Below are 19,961 nucleotides of genomic sequence, written 5' to 3'. Positions count from 1 at the left end.
TGCATTAATTGACAGCTCTCCTCCACTGTAATCTCCTTTTACCGGCGTCCATGCACGCAACACGGATAGATGCGTCGTTTCCATTTCATATACATGAGACAGCCGATCATTTACAAAACGAAACAAGAGAAAAACGTCAGCATAATAAATCTCGGGTCGGGATTCCCGTGTTTGGGAGGGAGTGGCCGTTTGGGGGGGGGATGGATTCCGACGTTCGGGGCACGGGTCCGGGGCCGGGACATTCGGAAGAGGAGGAGGCTCCGCTGACCGGCCGGGAGACATGGGGTTTGCCGAACAAGGTAATGGTGACTTATCTGGGACACGTGCATATTTCGCTGGCGACATTTTGAGGCCGGCCATGGGAAGGAGAAGGATTTCCGTTCTGGACTTGTTTAACTAACTGCTGCCGAGAGGAGAACAAGGACCCCTCTTTTTCCCCCCCTCATTCCCTCGCGTGTGCATTATCCCTGTCCTTTAAAGAGGGGAGAAAGCTTCAAGATGGAGAGAAAGAGGAGACAATGAACTTTAGCAAGGTCCCCAGTTCTTTACTGCAAGCTTGTGACCTTGCCTTTGCGGTCAGGGTAATTGCTAAGCCGACGGCTGGTATTCGATGAGGACTGGTGGCGGGTGGGGATTTTGGGATCGTGAAGACTTGGGGGAATGGTTAGGTACATGATGAATCGATTGGTCTTTTTTTGCCTCTATCTTTTATTGTTCCACAAGATTTGATATCTTTTGATTTACCTTGATGAACCGCCTCTACCCTATCTGGTGCTCCCCCAAAATTTGAGAAAAAAGACATACGATTCTCAAGAACAAAAAAGGCTTCTTGTTCTCCACAGGGGTGATATCAGCCCCAAGCCCAAGCCTCCCCAAAAACCTGGGAAACCTGCACCGAGCTTAGCCACTTGGTAAGTAAGTTTTTTTTTTGTTAGCCACTTGGATTGGCAGCTAAAAAGTTCGGAAATGCACACGCCCGCCTTTTGAACGTCGTTGTTCGTTGTGCCGTTCTTGAACCTCCGCTTGCCGGCAGAGAGAGGCACGCTCTAACGACGCACGTCAGTCGCACACTCGCACCACATTTTTTCAAAATTCCTCCTTCTTCTCCTCCCTTTCGTCATTTTGTCTAGACTCTTGTCACCTTGTTGTCCGTGGCTGACGGAATCTTTACTTGCAACGTTGTGTCACCCATCACACCCTCCGACATCGCAAAAAGAAAACTTGCATTATTAGTACCTTACATATCTAACCTCCGACACTTCAGCCGCACACTCCGTAAAAATACTTGAACTCTTTTTTTTTATTCTACTTAAGTTTGTTTGTTTGACAGTGTGAAACATCTTCAACAATGGCGGACAAGCAAGCTACTACCGACGTCAGCCCCGTCCCCACCCACGATCCCAAACAGTCCAGCGACTACATCCCCTTCCCGTGCTTGCCTCCTGGAGGACCTCTCAACCGCTGGTCCACAAAGGTCACTCGCGAGCATGACTATCCCGGAGCTCAGGTATAGCCTCCAATTGAGTTTCCCCTCATGTGGTGTCAGGTCTGAAGACCGTCTAGGCCATGCTCTACGGAGCCGGCGTCCCCAACAAGGACATGATGAAGAACGCGCCCCAGGTCGGCATTGCGACCGTCTGGTGGCAGGGCAACCCTTGCAAGTGAGTCTTTGATACTCCAAGAGTAAAATATCTAGCCATTGGCGTTTACCGGTCGTGTTAACATTGGTTTCTCGCAGTACTCATCGTGAGTGAGATGACAAAAAAACCAACACTCTCAAAACTTCACCTCGGCAAGGTGCACTTACACGAAAACCTAGTTCTTGACCTCGGTCAGATCGTCAAGACGGCTGTGGAGAGGGAGGGCATGCTCGGATGGCAATTCAATACCATCGGCGTGTCAGACGCCATCACCATGGGCGGTGAAGGTGAGTTTTTGTTGAGCCTTGACAGCGAACTAGCGGGCTTAGATGCTATTAGGCATGCGCTTCTCCCTCCAGACGCGCGAGATCATCGCCGACTCGATCGAGTCCGTCACCTGCGCTCAGCACCACGATGCCAACATCTCCATTCCCGGCTGTGACAAGAACATGCCCGGAACCGTCATGGCCGCCGCCCGCCACAACCGGCCCTTCATCATGATCTACGGCGGCACCATCCGCAAGGGTCACTCTAACCTTCTCGAGAAGCCCATCAACATCAGCACCTGTTACGAGGCCCAGGGCGCCTTTACATATGGCCGCCTCCATGCAAAGACGGATCCCGGAGCTCCCGGCCGTAACAGCTCTGATGTTATGGATGATATTGAGAAGCATGCTTGTCCTGGAGCTGGTGCCTGTGGTGGTATGTACACGGCAAACACCATGGCTACCGCTATCGAGGCCATGGGTCTCACGCTTCCTGGATCATCTTCGTATCCCGCAGAGTCTCCTGAGAAGCGACGTGAGTGTGAGCGTGCTGCCCAGGTTATCCGAACTGCCATGGAGAAGGATCTCCGTCCCCGCGACATCATGACTCGAGCGTCGTTTGAAAACGCCCTCGTGCTGACCATGATCCTCGGCGGTTCTACTAATGGTGTGCTTCACTTCCTCGCCATGGCCAATACTGCCGGCGTGCCCCTGACCCTCGACGACGTCCAGCGCGCCAGTGACCGCACCCCTTTCCTCGCAGACCTCGCCCCCAGTGGCAAGTACTACATGGAGGACCTCTACAACGTGGGTGGTACACCCTCCGTCATCAAGATGCTCGTAGCCCGCGGCGTCCTCGATGGCAGCATCATGACTATCACTGGCAAGACCCTCGCCGAGAACGTCGCCGACTGGCCCAGCCTGGACCCGGGCCAAGATATCATCCGTCCCCTCGAGGACCCCATCAAGGCCACCGGCCACATCCGCATCCTCCGCGGTAACTTTGCCCCCGGCGGTGCAGTCGCCAAGATCACGGGCAAGGAAGGCCTCTCCTTCACCGGCAAGGCGCGCGTCTTTGATAGCGAAAAGGAGCTCTCTGCCGCGCTGGCAAACAGCGAGATCAAGCGTGATGACGGAAACCTGGTAGTCATTGTGCGGTACGAGGGACCCAAGGGTGGTCCTGGTATGCCTGAGCAGCTCAAGGCTTCTGCAGCCATCATGGGCGCCGGCCTATCCAACCTTGCTCTCGTGACGGACGGACGATACAGCGGAGCTTCCCACGGTTTCATCGTGGGTCACGTCGTGCCCGAGGCCATGGTCGGAGGTCCTATCGCTCTCGTCAAGAACGGCGACGTCATCACCATTGATGCGGTGCGGAACCGTATCGACGTCGACATTACCGACGCCGAGATGGAGAAGCGGAGGAGCGAGTGGAAGGCTCCCGAGCCGAGAGTCAGAAGAGGAGTCTTGGCCAAGTATGCCAAGCTGGTTGGAGACGCCAGTCACGGTGCTGTTACGGATCAGTGGTAAAGAGCTGATACACACGATGAGAATGAAATGTTGATGTCTATATATGTAGTTACGTACTTTGGGTTATGGATTGGGTAGGATATCTGGAAAACAAAAAGGCTGAATGAGAAAATGAACATTACTCTGGCTAAACGTGTTTCCCCCTGAGTCAAGAACCCCAGCATGCAACTATGAATGACTGCTTGGTAATGAATATATACAATGACAGACAGACCTCGACTCTATTATTGAAAAAAAGACAAACTCATGCAAGACTATTTCAAAACCCCCCAGCAAAACGAACGAAGGGTATCGCGCAGACAGACATCAACACACTTCTCCTTCTCTCGTCTCTCCCATGACAAATGCATCTCCACCCAGGCTGCTTCGTGTGCAAAACGTCCTGAAATCATATACGCAACTCTGACCATCATCTCCACCCGACAGGTGCACCCATTACCATGCTATCTCTCTCCAATGCGATTCTGCATCTCGACCTCTAACATCCCCAAATATCTGTGAGGCCCGATGGCTCTCTGGCGGGCTCTAGTCACCCAGCGGCATGCCCTCGAGCTCATCCAGTAACCTCCGCCAGTTGTCGGCGAGCATCTCGGCATACTTAACTCGCTCGCCCGCCCAGTCCTGGTTCCATCGGCTGACGTGGTACTGCGTTGACTGGAACGTAAGGAGCTCGTCGCGAAGGCACTCCTTGACAAAGATGGACCGGTTATGTTGTTGAACAATAGACTCCTTGTCCTATAAGTCGTGTTAGTGGTAGTGGCAGAGGGACAACCATTATACTTGCCTTGATAATGCTCTCTGCTATCCGGTCAATTTCACCCGCCTTGACCGTACCCTCAGGCTTCGACCTCAAGTTGGTGAGTTTGGCTTCGTTGGTCTGAATTCTCCTCTCCAGGTAGGGAATGTTGTCTTTGTCCAGTCGTTCCCGGCGGTCAAACAACTCACGCACGCTCACAAGGGCATCTCTCTGGCGCTTCAGGTCCTCCAGCACACCCTCGTCCCAGCCTCGGCTTTCGTCCTCCATCAGTGCCTGGCACGTCCGTAGATGCTTGCTCATGGCGACCAGCCCATCATTGAGGAGAGGTACTTCATTGGTATCGGTTGCGTACGTATCCCCTGATACCTCAGTTAGAGATGCCAGGGACAAGGCGATTCGGGCGTGGTCAGCAGCCACGCCTTCAGTTCTCTTAACGAGGCGATCCATAATGTTGCACACATTGATGTAAAGCTCCGCCGACCTCTTGACGCCAGCCCGAGTTCGCACAAACAACTCCTCTAGCGTGGGCGGCAATGAATCCTCCAAACCCGGAGGCAGGGTGCGGTCGGTAAACTCGTCCTGAACGGAGATGGTAGCTTGCTTTCGCCAAACAGACAACTCCTGATCCTTATATTAGCTTCAGCAGAAAGCTAAACACGTCAAGGCTTCGTTAACTTACTGTAGGGACCGTCAAGAACATGACGACGAGTTGCTCCTGGCTCAAGATGGGATGTCTGACAAGAGCATTCAAGAATCTCGCCAGACCCCTTCTTCGCTTCTCAATAAAGGCACCGTCATTTGAGAGATGACTTCCGTTTACACCCACCCGCTTGGGTGGTAGAAGAGGCAATACCCGGAAAGGGTACCTCTTGTGTAGACAATCCAGTAGCCAGACAAAATCACTGTATCGACGAATGACCTTGCTGCCGCGTCGCAGACTAGAGACTTCATAGTTGTGGTGTTGGAACATGAACATGCCCTCCTTCTCTGGCATGAGAACAACAACGACATTCTCCTCCAAGCTGTGACCGGTCCTGCCACTGCTCGTATGATGCGGAAGACCTGGAGGACCCTGCGTACTGGGCGTGGGATCGGGCGCGGTGCCAAAAGGATTTTGGACAGGTCCAGCTGGAGATTCACCGAAGCCGCCTACACCAGTGTTATGACCATCGAAATATCCCCAGCCGCTAGGCGTCGTCACCGAGTTGCTGCTATTTTGCCTTCCGCCATTTGGAGGCGCGGCAGGGGGCGAAGCGACATGCGCAATAGCCGGAGCAGCGATTTCCGCTGTCGGAGGTGTCTCGCCAAAGCCTGTATGGCCGTTTGTGTTGTGGTTCTGGGCGCCGTTGGACCTGGGAGGTCCGTGATGATGGGCCTTGTGCATGTCCGGGCTGCCCCACGGGTCGTCTTCGGGGTCGTCCATGGCTGGTCGGAACTGCTTGGGTTGTTGCTGTACCTGCACAGGCGGCGTAGGCGGCGTAGGCGTATGCTGAATCGGCGTATCTTTCGGAGGCGTCTGGGGAGGCTTCGCAGAAAGTTCAGTAACTGGAGACAGGACGGGCTCTGCAGTAAGGCCGGCAAGCTTGGGTTGTGGGAGGTCTGTGATGAAATGAGTTATTAGCTGTACAGGTAGTGTCTCCACCAACCGGGGGACATGCAAGCACTGATGTGATATGACATGGCCCCGACGATAAGACAGCGAATCGCCAAAGGCTCGGCGAGTTGTTTGTGCCTGAAAATAACATTGTGCTGCCGGAAGACAAGCGTAGACATGTATAGAAGAAGTACTCACGTCGTCGTCGTTCATCAACACCATCAAGGCTGATGACCTCGCCCTCCTGTGCCAAGCCCACCAGCGCCAACAACACATTAAACTCGTTTCGATCCAGCGTCACATCCCCCCCACCGGGAGCCACGAGGGACATGATGCGAGCTTGGGCATCAGCGCCGAGTCTCGCTGTGGCGAAGAGCTTTGCGATGCCTCCAGCTGTGACCCGGCCGTTGGTACCATCTTCGCGCACTACCGTGTCGAAGGTCTCGATATAGGTGTCAGGCACATCGCTTGCGGGGAGGAGGTTGCGAATCAGGTCGGCGCGGCTCTGCGGCTTGCGCGGCGAGGGCATACCCCAAGGCGAACCATGAGGGCCATCATCGTCGGCAAAGAGGCTGTTGGAGGATGGCCTCGATGGGACATCGTCATCGAAGAGACCGGCGCTGCCGCCACGAGTCGGGCCACTGGACGAGCCCAATCCAGGGTTGTCGTCAGTCGGCGATGTTCCAAACAGGGACATCGTGGCTTTGGATGATGTCGCCTGTGTCAGTCTTTCGTCTTTGTTCCGCGACGCGTATCAGGCTCGTCGATGTCGATCCGTACTGTAGCGATACTCGTAGAGCGTTGTAGATCCCGTCGTTCGGAAGCGAGGCGTAATCGAAGCCGCGGGTGAATGCTACAACACGACCACAGCTCTATTCGGAGAGAATCGGCCGCAAAACAGATAAAAAGCAACTGCAGGTGATGTGGAACAACCAGTAGACCATACAGCGGCTAAAATGACAAGGCGGACGCGAATTGAGAGGCAACCGGGGAGGTTGGTGAAGTCATTCCAGAGTGGAGAAGACTTGGATGCTGCGACATCAACTTGAGGCAGAGCTCCTGTGGAGCATCACGGGTACGTACATGCGCAGGGCATCTGGAACCTGAACCCGCCGAAACAGGCAGGCACCCAACGCCACACCTGTCAAACCTGTGGCTGATATCACTCATTACTACAACAGAGATGAATTGAAAAGGTTCAATTGATTGTACATTGCTTGTTATCACATCCAAGTCATCATCATGCTTGGGTCGGTATAATACACTTCTCCGACATGCTTGTCCCCCGCCCTTAGAACAGCGTCTCCTCGGTGACCTTGTTCTCCTTCTTGACCTCGCTCTTGATCTTGTGCACTCCCGGCACCCTAAAGTACAAACTGGGCGACTCGCCTGGCGCTAGCTGGTGGCTCAGGTATCCTCGGTGTGCGGGATCACGGTAGTACTCGATGTCCTCACGGCTGGTAGGGTCAGGTAACCGGTATCGGAAGGGGGATTCGCGGGCTGCGGCCACCACAGACTCAACGTGCTCCTTGCCCTGGGGCAGAGGCTTGTCTGTGTTGACCGACTCGCCCGTTAGAAGTCGCCTCATGGCGAGCTTGGTGTAGTAACGGGTCAGGATCTTGCCGCCGGCGCCCTCAATCGCGGCAATGGCACCAGCCGAGGCGCGGGAGACCATTACATCAATGGGCTGCTTGAGGCTATCTCCGCCACGGGACAGCACCTTGATTCCATCCTTGATGGTGCCGACAATTCCACACTCGATCAATTCCTTGGGGGTGATCTGCTTCGTGGGGTCGAGTCGTCCCTGGTCAATCCAAGCCTGGATCTGGTCGAGGTTCACTTCAGACATCTGAGGGGCTCGGCTGCCGGTGTGTTAGCCAATTGATCTTATTTCTTCCGGTTTCTTGCATCTCTCGATTGTAGAGAGCGAGGGCATCCTCACAAGTTGCTGAAGCCCTTTCGGCCGTGCTTGACGATCAGAGGTGTCTGACCACCTTGGAACCAAGGCTTGACCTTTCCATGCTGCTTCTGACCCTTGTGACCACGACCAGCCGTCTTTCCGTGTCCGGACGAGGGACCGCGACCGACTCTCTTCTTGTTGTGAATGGCGCCGGGGTTGTTGGCGAGGCTGCTGAGGATGGAAGCGTTGCGGGTCTGGAGGGAGAGGCCGGCGAGGTACGCGGTCAGCGACGACACGGGAGCATTGGCGGTTGCCCTGCAGCACAGGGATGTGCTGAGGGGAGAAATTCGAGGAGGCATCGTCGGGAGGGAAGGGCGCCGTGGCCGTAGCTTTCGAGGGTGATGCTGGCGCTCTCAAGACCGTCGGCATCCAATTTTTTGGAGAGCGTTAGCGGGACATCAGTCTGGGTTTGTAGGTGCCTCAGGCCACAACGGCTCTTCATGCATATTACAACGGGCGAACCTCACAGACGATAGGTAGTTGATGCGTTTGGGATGAAAATATGAATTCGTATTTTTTTTTAGAACATAGTAAATGAGAACGATATTAAATTATGTTGCCTTTCGCAGTGTTGCGCGTCTCTTGCTGTTGATGGTATGCCGACAGTTCTCGTCTCGACCTTTTGGGGATAAAACTAAACATATACAGGTTGATTGATGGCAGAGCAGCCCGTCTTATGTGCAATTGCGAGGAGAATTGAAGCTTTTGGATAGAATTTTTGTGTCATAGTAAAAATTTTGCCTTGAGGAGATGCTGCCTCGCACAACGCCAGTTCACTCATTGGTAGCCACTGGTATAAGGCATTACCTCTCTAACTGGATGAGAGGATATAGAATCATCCCGAGCCTTGGAGGGTAAAGAAGAAGAGAATTAAATGATCGATATTAAGGAGGCTATACGATAAAATACAACACAACCGCTGCCCAAATGTTATTTCCAACGAAGCTCCAAACTCCAGGGACAAAGTCAACCGATTCGTTTCTACATCACAATTCCACAACCCTCCCATCATCAAATCCTCTAGTGTCCTCTAGTGTCGGGCCCTTGTAGCCCAAAACATACCCCCTCTGGTTCGCAACTACTTTGATACCTCCCCTCTGAAACTCGGTTGTAAAGTGTGTGTGTCCAAACATCCACATCGCCACCCCACGCATAAACTCCCTAGCCTGAAGCACGTCTGTCGAGAAGGCTGTTTTATATGGAACTTTGACGTGTTCCGGCCGTGACGCACCTCGTACACAGGGTGCGTGATGCGTCACTACGAGGACGTTGCGCTGGGACTCTGGAGGGAGCTCGTTGAGTTCGGCGACGGTGGTTGTGAGGTACTCGAGGTCCTTGGCGTGGCACTCGTTGTGCTTGGCGACTGACCAGCCAGAGATGAGCTTGTAGTCTGAAACGCGGAGTGTGATGATTTCCGCTGCTGAAGGATGGATATTTGACCAAAGCGTTGCGCCGACAATGGTCAGCTTCGAATCAGGGTCGTCCCATCGCTTCCTATCCAAGATCACAAGCTTGCCCTCAAGAACCTCCTCCTTCTCCAACTCCTTTGCCTTTTCCACACCATCCTCATAACTCATCTCATAAAACTCGTGGTTCCCGAGTACAAGAAAGACCTTTTCAAAGCGTGCGGTTTGGCGTGCGAGAAAAGGGAGAAACATGTCGTAGTCGACCAGACGGCCAATGTCACCACCAAGGACGAGCAGGGGTGCCTTGACAGGAAAGTCAAATGTCGAGTATTGCCGGTTTAGCTCGAGATGTAGATCTGACATGATCTGCACTGTTCGGCCACATGGTTCCCGGGTTGGGATTGAAGGGCCGAAGAGATACTCGGAAACGCGACTCAGAGTCTCCATTGTGAGTGAAAGGGACAATAGATTGTAGTGTAAGATGCAAGTCTTGACGTTCAAAGAAACGGCTGGATGATCTAAACAAGTTCCATAGAGGTGTCAGCAACTAGGACTCTTATATAGGACTCGACTTGTTAGACAACCCTCCCTCCTTGTGTGGGTCAGACCTCATCGCCATTGTTGAGAGGCGGTGCTTGTTAGCTTGAGGGCCTCCAACGCCACCATCAGCCCTGGCAAATCTGCCTACACCAACGCCAATGACGAGGCTTCCTTTGTCTTCTGATCTCAGCCGCAGGGACGGTACCGTAGTTTCGGTTCGGTAGTTCCCATGAGGCTTGAGGCTTGCAGGCATTATCATCGGGAATGGTCCATGCATGCGATCCCATGTTCACTAAGGTCGCGATCCATAAAATGAGGTAGCGTGTAGTGGTGGAACAAGAGCCATTAACACAAGTATTAAATAAAGCACTGCTTCCAAGCGGCCGTTATTTGCAGGAATGAGTGATTGCTCAGTCCCATGTATCATTAATACCCAATGCAGTGTACTCTTTCACCTCGCTTCCGAGTACCAAAATGCAGCCCGAAATCTATCAGATCAATAACGGCACCCAACCCTTATCTGCAACAAGATTCCCACAATCCGTGTGCCGTATCCTGTAGTGCAAATTCGACCAGTATCCTGAACGAGGCCTGTGGTCGAAAAGACGAACAAAGGTCTAGGCTACCGCCGTAAAACAAAACGCCACTCCTCTTTTTATCCTGGCCCTGACCGTGCGCAATTATCGTCTTGATTATGCCCAACAAACTCGCTCATGCTCTTCGGAGCGTTGATGTCCGTTGGTATCCGATTCCTCCACATTAGTTGAGGAGGTTCTGGTGGAAGGGTCTCGGCTCGCTGCTGGCATTGAACGAGTCTCATCGGTTGGTTACTCAATATGGATGAGCCCAACCTCCCGCAACGTCGACCCATTCAGCAAGGCAAGATCCTTCCTTGCCCTCCACGTCGACAACGTCTGTGTCGCACCTGCACCGGCAGCCAATACCACCTTCTTGTACGTCATCCCAGTGTTCCCAGTAGTCGTCCTCCTCGATTCGTTTTCGCTCGGGGAACGTCGTCTTCTCCAGGTAAGGTTCTCGCGCGAGCTGCTTGCCCGGTGCATTCGCAGGACAGTGCTGGATGGTTGTATGTCGGTATCCAAAGTCTCGGAAGTAGTGGATATCTTGAGGACCCAGCAACGCGCCAGCGGCAAGGGAATGGATAGGAGCATCGCCCCACTGTAAGTTATTAGCATTGGATCTCGAAAGAGAGACAACAAGACGTACTCGTTCCATCCAGAAACCGCCACTCCGGTCCATCATTTCGAAGAAATCTTGATACTCCTTGCTGCGGAACCAGCTGAGCTTGGCAATCTCAAAATTGGACCAGAAGTGGCACATGTTGTATTTCTCCCCCTCCATAGACTCGGGATCCACGAAAGGCTCCTTCTTCTTGGTGAAGGACTCCCACAAACTCTTGTCCGCCACTGGAGTATCGCTGTCCTGAGGAGCGTCCTCATCCTCCTCCGGTGGCTCAACAAACATTTCCCATAGACCCTTGGAAGTAAGATTGTTCAATCGCTTGTAGGCTGAGGCATATCGGAAGATGTTGGGGACGGTCTCGCGGAGTTCCTTGACGGCAATGGTGAAGCCGTAGGTCTTGTTGTGTTCGATCATCTTGAGGAAAGGATCGCTATTCCAAGTTAGTAATTGAAAAGTAGTAAACCGGGAGGAAGGCGACGAACTATGTAATGTCGCAAAAGTAACTAATCTCTGGCTCAACACGCCAATACCACTCATACTTGAGCAACAGAGGATGGTTAAAGAAGAAGCTATACCCGTGTTAGTGGAACCCTGTGAGCATTCCATTCTTGACATACCCAGAGTAGAATCTGCACATCTTGTGGTAGCTCTCAAGACCTCCGTACATGACGGCTGCGTCGCCTTGCTTGGCAATGCCTTCTGTAGCAACCTTGGGGTCGAGCCAGTCAGGAAATCCCCACATGTCTGGCCCGACCTTGCCGAACTCGACCTCCCCTGAAGTATAATTTCGAACAGCCTCCTTGAAATTATCGTCGAAGTCGCCATCGTTGAGGAAAACGTATGGATAGTGATACCATCTGTTGAAGTGCCTCTCGACCGACTTGATGGATTGTACAACGCCGTCGATCTCCTTGTTTCGAGCGAGGATCACAAAGGCAGCGTTCGCTCGGGGCTGGCTGGTGTCGGGCTTGGCGCAGCCCTCGACAAACACCTTGTCGTACTTTTCGCTGATTTTGCTGTCGTGACGACACGTCAGTTGTGGATGATTTAGAGTTTTGGGGATCAGACAAACATACCGCATGGCTGGGGCAGCGCCCCCTGGTATCAGGAATCTCCCGGGAGAGCTGGGATGGCTGACGAAGAGAATAAAGATGAGGATTAAAACAAGCATAGGAAAGAAAATTACAACGCCTAGAGGCACAGAAATGGTAGAATTTCCCCTTAACCGCAGCGGCCGGCGGAAAAAGGCCAGGCGGGAGTCGAGGGTCTTGTGTTTAGAGCCCCTCTTCTCGTCGAGGGGAAGCTGTAGAGGAGGTTTGCTGGGAGCCACCTTTGTGGCCCTTCGAATCAGGTCCATGGCGAGAAGGGGCCTACCGCGGCGGCAGGTTCTGAGATTGAAAGCAGTTGAGGTCGGGAGGACATGAATTGCGCCGTGTCGTGGCGCCTGCGACAGCCGGCGAAGGAGCAGGGAGACAGGAAAGGTCGGAGGTGTCCAAGGGGGAGATTATAGAAGCTCGAAGTTGTAGATATCGCAAAGGGGGAAGTAAATCGTTCGTCGTCGTCGGTCGTAGCTCGTCGTCGAAATGCGCAACAAGAAAAAAAAATTGATTGAGACACGCGGGTTCGTGGGGACCTCGTACAGGCAACGGAACGGAACCTCAACAGATGTATGTGTGATGCTGGCCGGTGATGGATGGAATGAATAAGTAACGAGCGACAGGGACCACGTTCCCTGAACCAAGATTTCCACTCCTCGACCTAAGTAAGTCACTGACTGACGCGGCGGTGGGGCGACCCTTGGCGACTCAAGCACAGGAGAATCGGCGATGGATGGATGTGAGGACGGGACGGTCGACGACTCCGGCGGACGGAGCTAAGGGGGTGATGGTCTTGGTCTTGGCCTACGGGAGGCAATGCGGGAGAGTCAAACGGAAGGGTGGGAAACAAGAAAAGGGAGGGAGAAAAGAGTGTGGGAAGTGGGAGGAGGCTCGGGAAAGGACCCGCGATGCGCCAAGGCAATGAATGCTTGATGCTTGCTGAAGGTGGTGGTGGTAGTGGTGGTGATATGATGTGTGCAGAGGCCACAGCGGCAACATGATGCTAACTTTGCCATCCACTGCCAGACCCAACCTAAGGAAACCTGGAAGCCACATTTCTGAGATCCCTGGAACCTGCAGGGGGGAATGGGGAGTCCGTGGGCCAATAGACCGCCTGCAGCAGAGAGGCCCGTGTCCAATCAGGGGCCGCAGGTTTACCTAAAAAGGCGGAATATTGGTATCTCCCGGTCCGGGACTCCCCTGCGCGACCCCGGCATAGCTGGAATTGCGCTGGTCTCTGTCCCTTGCAAGGAGAAGGAAGTTGTGATTAGGTTCTCACAGCAGGAGAATCGAATCTCCCTTTTTCCTTCCTCGCCAGCCAGACGAGAAGCCTCCTTGCCTACCTGTGGCTAGCGCTGCCCCACGTGTCTCATGCAAGCCCATCGCTGATAACAGTCTAGGGCGGAATTGGACGGGCATCCAAGTTTTTTTCCTGACCAGCGACTGACTTGCTTAGACGGAGCGGAGCGGATAGAAGCCGTCACATGCACGCGCGGTCGTGGATCTTCGAAGCGTGGAGCGCGCCGAGAGCGGCTGCGGCTATAATCAGATCTTGGTATCACAGGAGCTGACAAAGAGCCGCCTTGCTGACAGCTGACGTCGCTCGCATCCTGTCCAACCAGCACCACAGCTTGCATCAGAAACCAAAAATCTGGGGAAATCTTACCTTGCCTGGCTAAGGCGCTTCTGGACTTCTCTTGTGTCAGCCTCTGATTTGGTCTGACCTGACAACAAAAATGCCTCCCAAAGTAACATCCAAGAACCTCTCTTACGACAACTCGGCACCGCCATTTCTCGCTGCCCTCCGTGCTCAAGCTGCGGGTGCGACTGGTCCTGATCCTCTCCTCGCTGCGCAACGAAGGTCAGCCAAGAAGCGGTCAAGTAGTGAAGAGGCTGAAGATGTACCTCTTGTTGTGGATGAGGATGGGAACGTGGTGAACTTGGAGGTCGACAAGGACGGGATAGTCAAGGAGCCGGCAAATCATTCGCTGGATCCTTCAGCAGAAAAGGAATCGACAAAGGAACCAGAGAGCAAGGCAGCCATTGGAGGCAGAAAGCGCAAAGTCGGAAAGGTCATCGGTGAAGCTGCTGAAGAGCCAGCTGACAAGGAGGCCGACGGCAAAAAGGACAAGAATTTGGACGCTGACAAGGAGGCTGCCAAGAACCGGAAACCCAAGAAGAAGGCCAAAAAGATCAAGCTGAGCTTTGATGAGGACGAGGGATGAGGATGTCGGACGTGGAACCAATGCGACTTTTCAACACGGAGGCGCAGCCAAGGATGAACCCCAGCCGACGTTTTTTGACCCATTCGCGGCCGCCAGGGAGGCTATGCCATCACACCACCATGATCTCGAGGAAACCGACGATGAAGGGTCAACATGCCGACCAATGTTCTGGATACGATACGTCTATGGAACCAATCTTCTCCTGAAGACTGCTATCATCTTGACTGAGCTCACATTGAAATCTGAAAAGAGCAAGACGAGTGAGCCAGGGTCAGTTGAGGCAGCGTTCGAATGAATTGACGTGGTAGGGCTGGCATTGACTTCACCTCGGGTAGGGTCCTAGTCGGCTCTTGGAAACATGTCATGTCGTGTTGGATGACATCACCTACCCTCTTTAAGATACGCGTTTAGAACCTCAAGCATTGCTTCATGAAGCCATGGCTAAAACCTCACAATATACGCAGTCCAATTACTGTCAACATCAACTTCTGGAAGCTAGTAAATTGACACAGGGAATAAGCACCCTAATCTACACAAAACAACACCTCTCCCCAGGGCACTATCCACATCCGTCTAGTTTTCACTGATACTACAGCCCCGTCCCTTCAATGGCCCTCGGCGCAATGCATTTATCGGTATCGGTACTCGGGCTTGATGTAATCGGCAAAGGTCTTGGGCTCCTCGAACTCGGGAGGGTGGTGGTGGTGGTGGTCATCCTCGGGGCCGACGTAGTCCATCTTGTAGACGCTGCCGCACTCGGGGCATCGCTCAATGGGGCGCTCGCGGGTGAGCTTCAGAGTTATAATGTCAGCAATTCACTTCCATCCGTCCGGGATCGCAGGATCAAGACTTACGCCGAGCCAGTGAACGTTGTGAGAGTCGGCGGGGAAACCGGTGCAGCCAGCGAACTGCTCCTCACCGGCGGATCGGACGATGATGGGCTCGGCCATCGTGCCAAGGCGGCTGGCGTCGAGAGGGCGCATATCGAAGATATCGACACCCTCCATCTTACCGAGAATCTCCAGACGCTCCAGACCGGTGGCTTGCTCGAGATCGGTAGGGACGGTACCGGGCTGGGCACCAGGACCGAAGAGGTCGTCCTCAGTGCGGACCTCTGTGGAAGGATTCTTGTCAGCGGGCGTTCCGTCAGGATGGGGGGTCGACCGAGGTTATGTATGACGCGGGTTGAGGCTGTCGATGGCGGAATTGTCGAGACGTACCCTTCAGAGTCTTGTAGGCGCCGACCTTCTTGTCGGCAGAGCCGGCGAGGGCAGCAGCCTGCTCGTTGGGGGTGGCAGGCTTGGAAGCCTCACCTGTTGGAAAACGAGAGTCAGCCATCATACGACGATCGCCATTGGCTGGACAGGGCAAGCAAATTGCGTACGGCGAACAAACGAGGTGGTGAAGGTGCGAGCGACGACGGGAGAGACGGCGGCGCGGCGGGCCGCGGCGATGGCGGAGCGTTGCAGGAACATTGTGATGGTGAGAATTCGCCGGCGGATGGGGTCGAAGCTTTGGGGATGATTCGGGATGGGCTGGGAAGAGGTGTTGTCGAGGGATTTGTGAGGATGGGCTGATTTGGTCGAAGTTGGAGGACGGATCCATCCGGGCAAGCGAATTGGCCAATCAGATGAGCTGCGATTTAGGCCACGTGACTTTACACGAACCACCGGGTCAGCTCCGACTCTTCACGTTCAAGCGATTGCTAAGGCGACCATCGGAAGCTCCAAGAGCTCTAGAAGCTCACACTCTACTAGTATTGAGCTAGAAAGAGACATGTATGATGCTTGGGGAGTATCCAACTCAATTGACTTGAAAAGTAGTCTTATCAGATCCATTTGCCAATTTTTCCGCCTTCCATCTCTCGTCGCACTCAAGGCTTAGTCAGACCTTTGATCCGGTTTGTTCCTCAATCTCAGCCCACCAAGGCTCAACTCAACCTCGTCCTAGCTTTCATACCTAAGTAGCTAACCTACCTACCTCTCTCAGCGCGAACATATTTATGGCATCCATTCATGATAGAACTTCAAACAAACCTGCTATCATTCAATCCAGCTGCTGGATACACGTATTTTGTTTTTCTCATTCTTTTTTTTTCCACCTCACACCTGCAGCGTTCGTAATCCGCAACTCAGTAAGTTAGTGTGCTACACTAGCTCTCTTGCCCCTACAGGCGTTTGATAGGCGCATGTCCTCACCTCAAGTTTGTAAAAATTCTACCTACCCTTGGACTCGACTGGACTTTTATTGTAATGCAAATAGAAGTGCATTTAAGCTGATGTAACTAGGTGTGCATCTTTCGAGAACTCGCCTTGTTATAACCATCAAAAAGTGTTGGCTCGAGAGGGTGGAACAATAACTTAAAGACTCTGGTTCACAGAGGTAGGTAGTTAAGCGTACAAGTCGAGATTCAAGCTACAGGGGCTACTAAGAGCGAATATAATTACACCTTGATTGCAGCCCGACGCCCACCCCTTATCCGGGCTCCTTATCCCCTGATTCATCCACTGCAATGCCTGCTTTTCGCTTGAAGTGTGCAAGCCAGTAAGGATTATCCGCCACTGTCTGATTGAGAGGATCGCCGCTACAGAGTGTTAGCTAGAAGCCACCGATATCAGAACCCTGACTCACTCATTGTAAGCTATCCACCGAGCATAATGTTGAATCTCTTCATCTGTCGGAACATGCTGAGCTGGATTGTGAGGGGACATGGTGGCAATCGCCCAACGGTGAAGCTCCTCAGCAATCCACCGATAAAAGTTTGGGCCACCTAAGAAGAAGCCGTTTGTTTTCATCATAATGGAGCGGGCATCAAGGAGGGACTGTTGATCACTGCTCCTTTGCATCACTTCACTGTTGTTCACGCCACTTGCCTTGCCATCCGAAGCCGTAGGGTTAGGGAGTATTGCTGCGGTTGTTTGTACCGGGGCGTGTTTCGTGGGTTCTGGAAAGGAGTGGAAGGCAGATAACCAGAAGTCGGCTTCGGTTTGTGAGCGCGCCTCGCAAGGCATTCCGAGAGTGGGAGGAGATAGACTTCCCATCTCCATGTCTAGATCCGGACTGCTCCTGGTCTGGGTGTCCCTTGTCAAGTCGAGCTGAGCATAGTCGTGGAATGCACTAGAGAGTTTCGTATCGACTCCACTGATTTGGGGAATATTCATCCGTTGACGGAAATGGGATAACCAATCAGTAGAGGAGTGTATGAGCCGAGCCAGCCAGGTTGCGATGAAATCAGAGGGCGTGAGCGATATCCTTTCTATGTTCACGACAACGCGACATGCCTCCTGTTGAAGTTCGTGATTGGTGATTGGAGTTTCGGAGGTTCGAGCACGCACGAAATCCTGGAGCTGGGACTCAAAAGCACATCCCTCAAACATGTCTTTCTTCCCGTTGATTTTCATGGAAGACAGCCTGCTCTCTCTAGAGGACCGGATCGAACCTAGACGTGCCTTCTGGAGAAGATCTTGATTTGACAAGATGAGATCCTCCAGCCATGATGCCTGACTTTTTTCTTCCCGTTCTGTGCCAGTCTTTGAAGCTAGAATGATGCGGCAAGCTTCAAGTTGCATAGTCTCAATTGTTGGCATGTTTCCGTTATTTTCAAAGTACTTTTGCATGAAATAGGCGAGTTCAAGCTTGATAAGCTCGTATGCACTTCTTGGTGTTTCAACGGGTGCTCTGCTTCCTTGAAACGGAAACGGGGTATGGCGCTCGGTTTCGATGATGTCTTGCTGTAGAGTTAGTAGAGCCCAGCAATGTTGAAGCGTTGATGTTCTTACATGGAGGGATAGCATTCTCGATAATCTGAAGAATAGGAAGATCGAAGCCCCAGTCTCCATCCCAATCAGCCATTGTCTTGCCCAGTTTGAAATGGTTCGCCAGGTGATCTGCCCGTTCTTCCCAAGTGGTCATCGTCCGATGACAGAAACCACACCGCGAGCGGATATCTGGTGTTGGAACTCTCCATTGTTCCATGGACCATTCTAAATAGCTGACATTATGAAATAACCGTAGGTGCTGTCTGAGATGATCCTTTCGGTTAAAAGTCCTCTCTTCGGGGGCTCGATTCTGGCACTCGGAGTAGTGGTGACTATTGATGTGTTTATCGCTTGGGTCGACCAGTCCACAAAATACACAGCTTTCTAAGTTGTCATTGGCTGGGTTCGGACAACGAGGGCCAGCAGGGGCACAAATCCATCTTTCCAGAGGTAGATGCAACGAGTTTTCATGCCGCTGCCAGTCATATTTCCTCCCGAAAGTTTCTGTGCAGAACGTGCACTGAAAGGTCTTACCAGCTGCGCTCAAGGGAGTTCTGGGCCCGCTGCGTTTGAAGGCTCGCTTTCTGCGGCGCGAGCGAGCGTGCCGAAACGGTTCAAAAGTGTTGAGTGACGACTGGCTACCGTATGAATTGGCAGAGGAGAAAGATCCGCCACTGGACCTTGAGGTGTCGACACTTCCGGCCGAAGGAGTTCTGCGAGGGTAACTCGATGGGTCGAAGCTGGGTGAACCAGCCGAATCTATTCAAGTCAGAATAGTCCAATAAGGCATAGATGAACCAATGACTTACTTTTGGCTAATGGGGAATTGGAAGCAACAGCCCTGGCAATATCAAAAGCTGAAGCTGGTTCATGTTCTGGTGGAGACTCGACCCATCGCTCGAGGGGATTCAGTGAGGAACCATCTCGGAAAGCTGGGGTGGGCGGTCGAGGGATGGAGATAGGCCTCGGCTGCTCGAATTGTTGAGAAGAAGCAGTTCGCAAACCTAAGCTCTTGTTACGACGGCGGGCGTTGGCCAGCCAGTTCATGAGCTGTGTCCTGTTGAGCCCAGTCCTCTCTTGAAGCCGCCTCTTCTGAGCTTCATCGGGATAAGGTGAGTCCTTGTGGGCCGCGAGCCAGCTTTTAAGTATGCGGATAGACTCTCTGGTGAATCTGGTGCCGATCTTGGAAGGGATAGCCGCATCGTCCACATCTGGGCTGGTCGTGGAGGGAGTGGTCTGGCATGCCTCTGACGAAGCCAAGACAGGATTCTGCTCAAGCTGATGAGGGTGGGCAAACGATGATGAAGATGGTGATGTATCGTTTGTTAAGGCTAAAAGGGATGTGAAATCGTTTAGATGCTGCCCGTTTTCGCCAAGAATAACTGGTTCTTGGAAGCCGATATCCAACTCAGCTGGAAGAGGGGTCCACCACGCATCCTCGCTAACGTCTGCTGGGGATGCCTGTAATGGGTCAAGGCTGGCATTATCGGCTGCATTATGTCTTGTAGGTAAGGCAAATTCATCGTTGAGGAGATCAAAGGGCCAAAGGCCCTGGTCTAGATCATGGTTTGATGTCTCGTGGGAAGCCATAAAGAAGTGGTCAGGGTTCTAAGCAAGCATATGCATGTAGTCAACGACGCCACACTGTGTCTGCTGTAGGTAGGCCCAAACTTGACCTATGACTTTTGCTGGTTTTCATGGACTCGTCGCCCCAAAGAAGAAGGTTCATCAGGAGAACAAGCATGCTTCTTTGCAAGACCGCTAGAATGGCTACGGATGACAGAGAGCCCAGGCCGAAGCTAGGAGGGTAGACGCCAACGCTGATTGGCTCATCAACGCCCCGCTCCGGATGAACATGTCGTTGCGCCCTGTTGACGGGGCGAATGGTGAATTGTCAGCGTCCGCACTCGGACTTAAGGTAGTTAAAGGAGTTTGGCAATTTTAACATGGTGGCTTATCTTGGGTAGGTTGTTTGCTAAAACGAGTTA

The 19,961-nt window shown here is 52.9% G+C and overlaps 8 protein-coding genes across 8 annotated transcripts; 2 read left to right on the top strand and 6 right to left on the bottom strand.

Moving 5' to 3' along the window:
• Positions 1–1,348: 1,348 nt before the first annotated feature.
• Positions 1,349–3,436, top strand: NCS54_00824200 (Dihydroxy-acid dehydratase; the record flags this gene model as incomplete). Its single annotated transcript, XM_053153638.1, has 5 exons — positions 1,349–1,507; positions 1,564–1,661; positions 1,739–1,746; positions 1,820–1,927; positions 1,980–3,436. The coding sequence occupies 5 exons, from the start codon at positions 1,349–1,351 to the stop codon at positions 3,434–3,436; spliced, it is 1,830 nt and encodes a 609-aa protein (XP_053009613.1).
• Positions 3,437–3,961: 525 nt separating this feature from the next.
• NCS54_00824100 (Sorting nexin MVP1) lies at positions 3,962–6,484 on the bottom strand (the record flags this gene model as incomplete). The annotated part of the gene is made up of 4 exons (XM_053153637.1): positions 3,962–4,171; positions 4,209–4,814; positions 4,873–5,792; positions 5,986–6,484. The coding sequence occupies 4 exons, from the start codon at positions 6,482–6,484 to the stop codon at positions 3,962–3,964; spliced, it is 2,235 nt and encodes a 744-aa protein (XP_053009612.1).
• Positions 6,485–7,078: 594 nt separating this feature from the next.
• On the bottom strand, positions 7,079–8,046 carry NCS54_00824000 (Ribosomal-L18e/L15P domain-containing protein; the record flags this gene model as incomplete). Its single annotated transcript, XM_053153636.1, has 2 exons — positions 7,079–7,649; positions 7,730–8,046. 2 exons carry the CDS (start codon positions 8,044–8,046, stop codon positions 7,079–7,081), a joined length of 888 nt encoding a protein of 295 aa, XP_053009611.1.
• Positions 8,047–8,733: 687 nt separating this feature from the next.
• Positions 8,734–9,600, bottom strand: NCS54_00823900 (Metallophos domain-containing protein; the record flags this gene model as incomplete). The annotated part of the gene is made up of 1 exon (XM_053153635.1): positions 8,734–9,600. One exon carries the CDS (start codon positions 9,598–9,600, stop codon positions 8,734–8,736), a length of 867 nt encoding a protein of 288 aa, XP_053009610.1.
• A 924-nt stretch (positions 9,601–10,524) lies between these two features.
• NCS54_00823800 (Hypothetical protein) lies at positions 10,525–12,250 on the bottom strand (the record flags this gene model as incomplete). The annotated part of the gene is made up of 5 exons (XM_053153634.1): positions 10,525–10,869; positions 10,918–11,323; positions 11,376–11,462; positions 11,511–11,909; positions 11,970–12,250. 5 exons carry the CDS (start codon positions 12,248–12,250, stop codon positions 10,525–10,527), a joined length of 1,518 nt encoding a protein of 505 aa, XP_053009609.1.
• A 1,476-nt stretch (positions 12,251–13,726) lies between these two features.
• On the top strand, positions 13,727–14,215 carry NCS54_00823700 (DUF4604 domain-containing protein; the record flags this gene model as incomplete). Its single annotated transcript, XM_053153633.1, has 1 exon — positions 13,727–14,215. One exon carries the CDS (start codon positions 13,727–13,729, stop codon positions 14,213–14,215), a length of 489 nt encoding a protein of 162 aa, XP_053009608.1.
• Positions 14,216–14,844: 629 nt separating this feature from the next.
• On the bottom strand, positions 14,845–15,690 carry NCS54_00823600 (Hypothetical protein; the record flags this gene model as incomplete). The annotated part of the gene is made up of 4 exons (XM_053153632.1): positions 14,845–15,006; positions 15,070–15,329; positions 15,436–15,528; positions 15,600–15,690. 4 exons carry the CDS (start codon positions 15,688–15,690, stop codon positions 14,845–14,847), a joined length of 606 nt encoding a protein of 201 aa, XP_053009607.1.
• Positions 15,691–16,690: 1,000 nt separating this feature from the next.
• NCS54_00823500 (Hypothetical protein) lies at positions 16,691–19,563 on the bottom strand (the record flags this gene model as incomplete). The annotated part of the gene is made up of 4 exons (XM_053153631.1): positions 16,691–16,799; positions 16,847–17,942; positions 17,995–18,732; positions 18,783–19,563. The coding sequence occupies 4 exons, from the start codon at positions 19,561–19,563 to the stop codon at positions 16,691–16,693; spliced, it is 2,724 nt and encodes a 907-aa protein (XP_053009606.1).
• Positions 19,564–19,961: the final 398 nt, after the last annotated feature.

Source organism: Fusarium falciforme, chromosome 6 (genome assembly GCF_026873545.1).
Source record: "Fusarium falciforme chromosome 6, complete sequence".
Classification (NCBI taxonomy): domain Eukaryota; kingdom Fungi; phylum Ascomycota; class Sordariomycetes; order Hypocreales; family Nectriaceae; genus Fusarium; species Fusarium falciforme.
The sequence above is the reverse complement of the archived record's forward strand: the minus strand, read 5'-3'. Positions and strand labels throughout refer to the sequence as shown.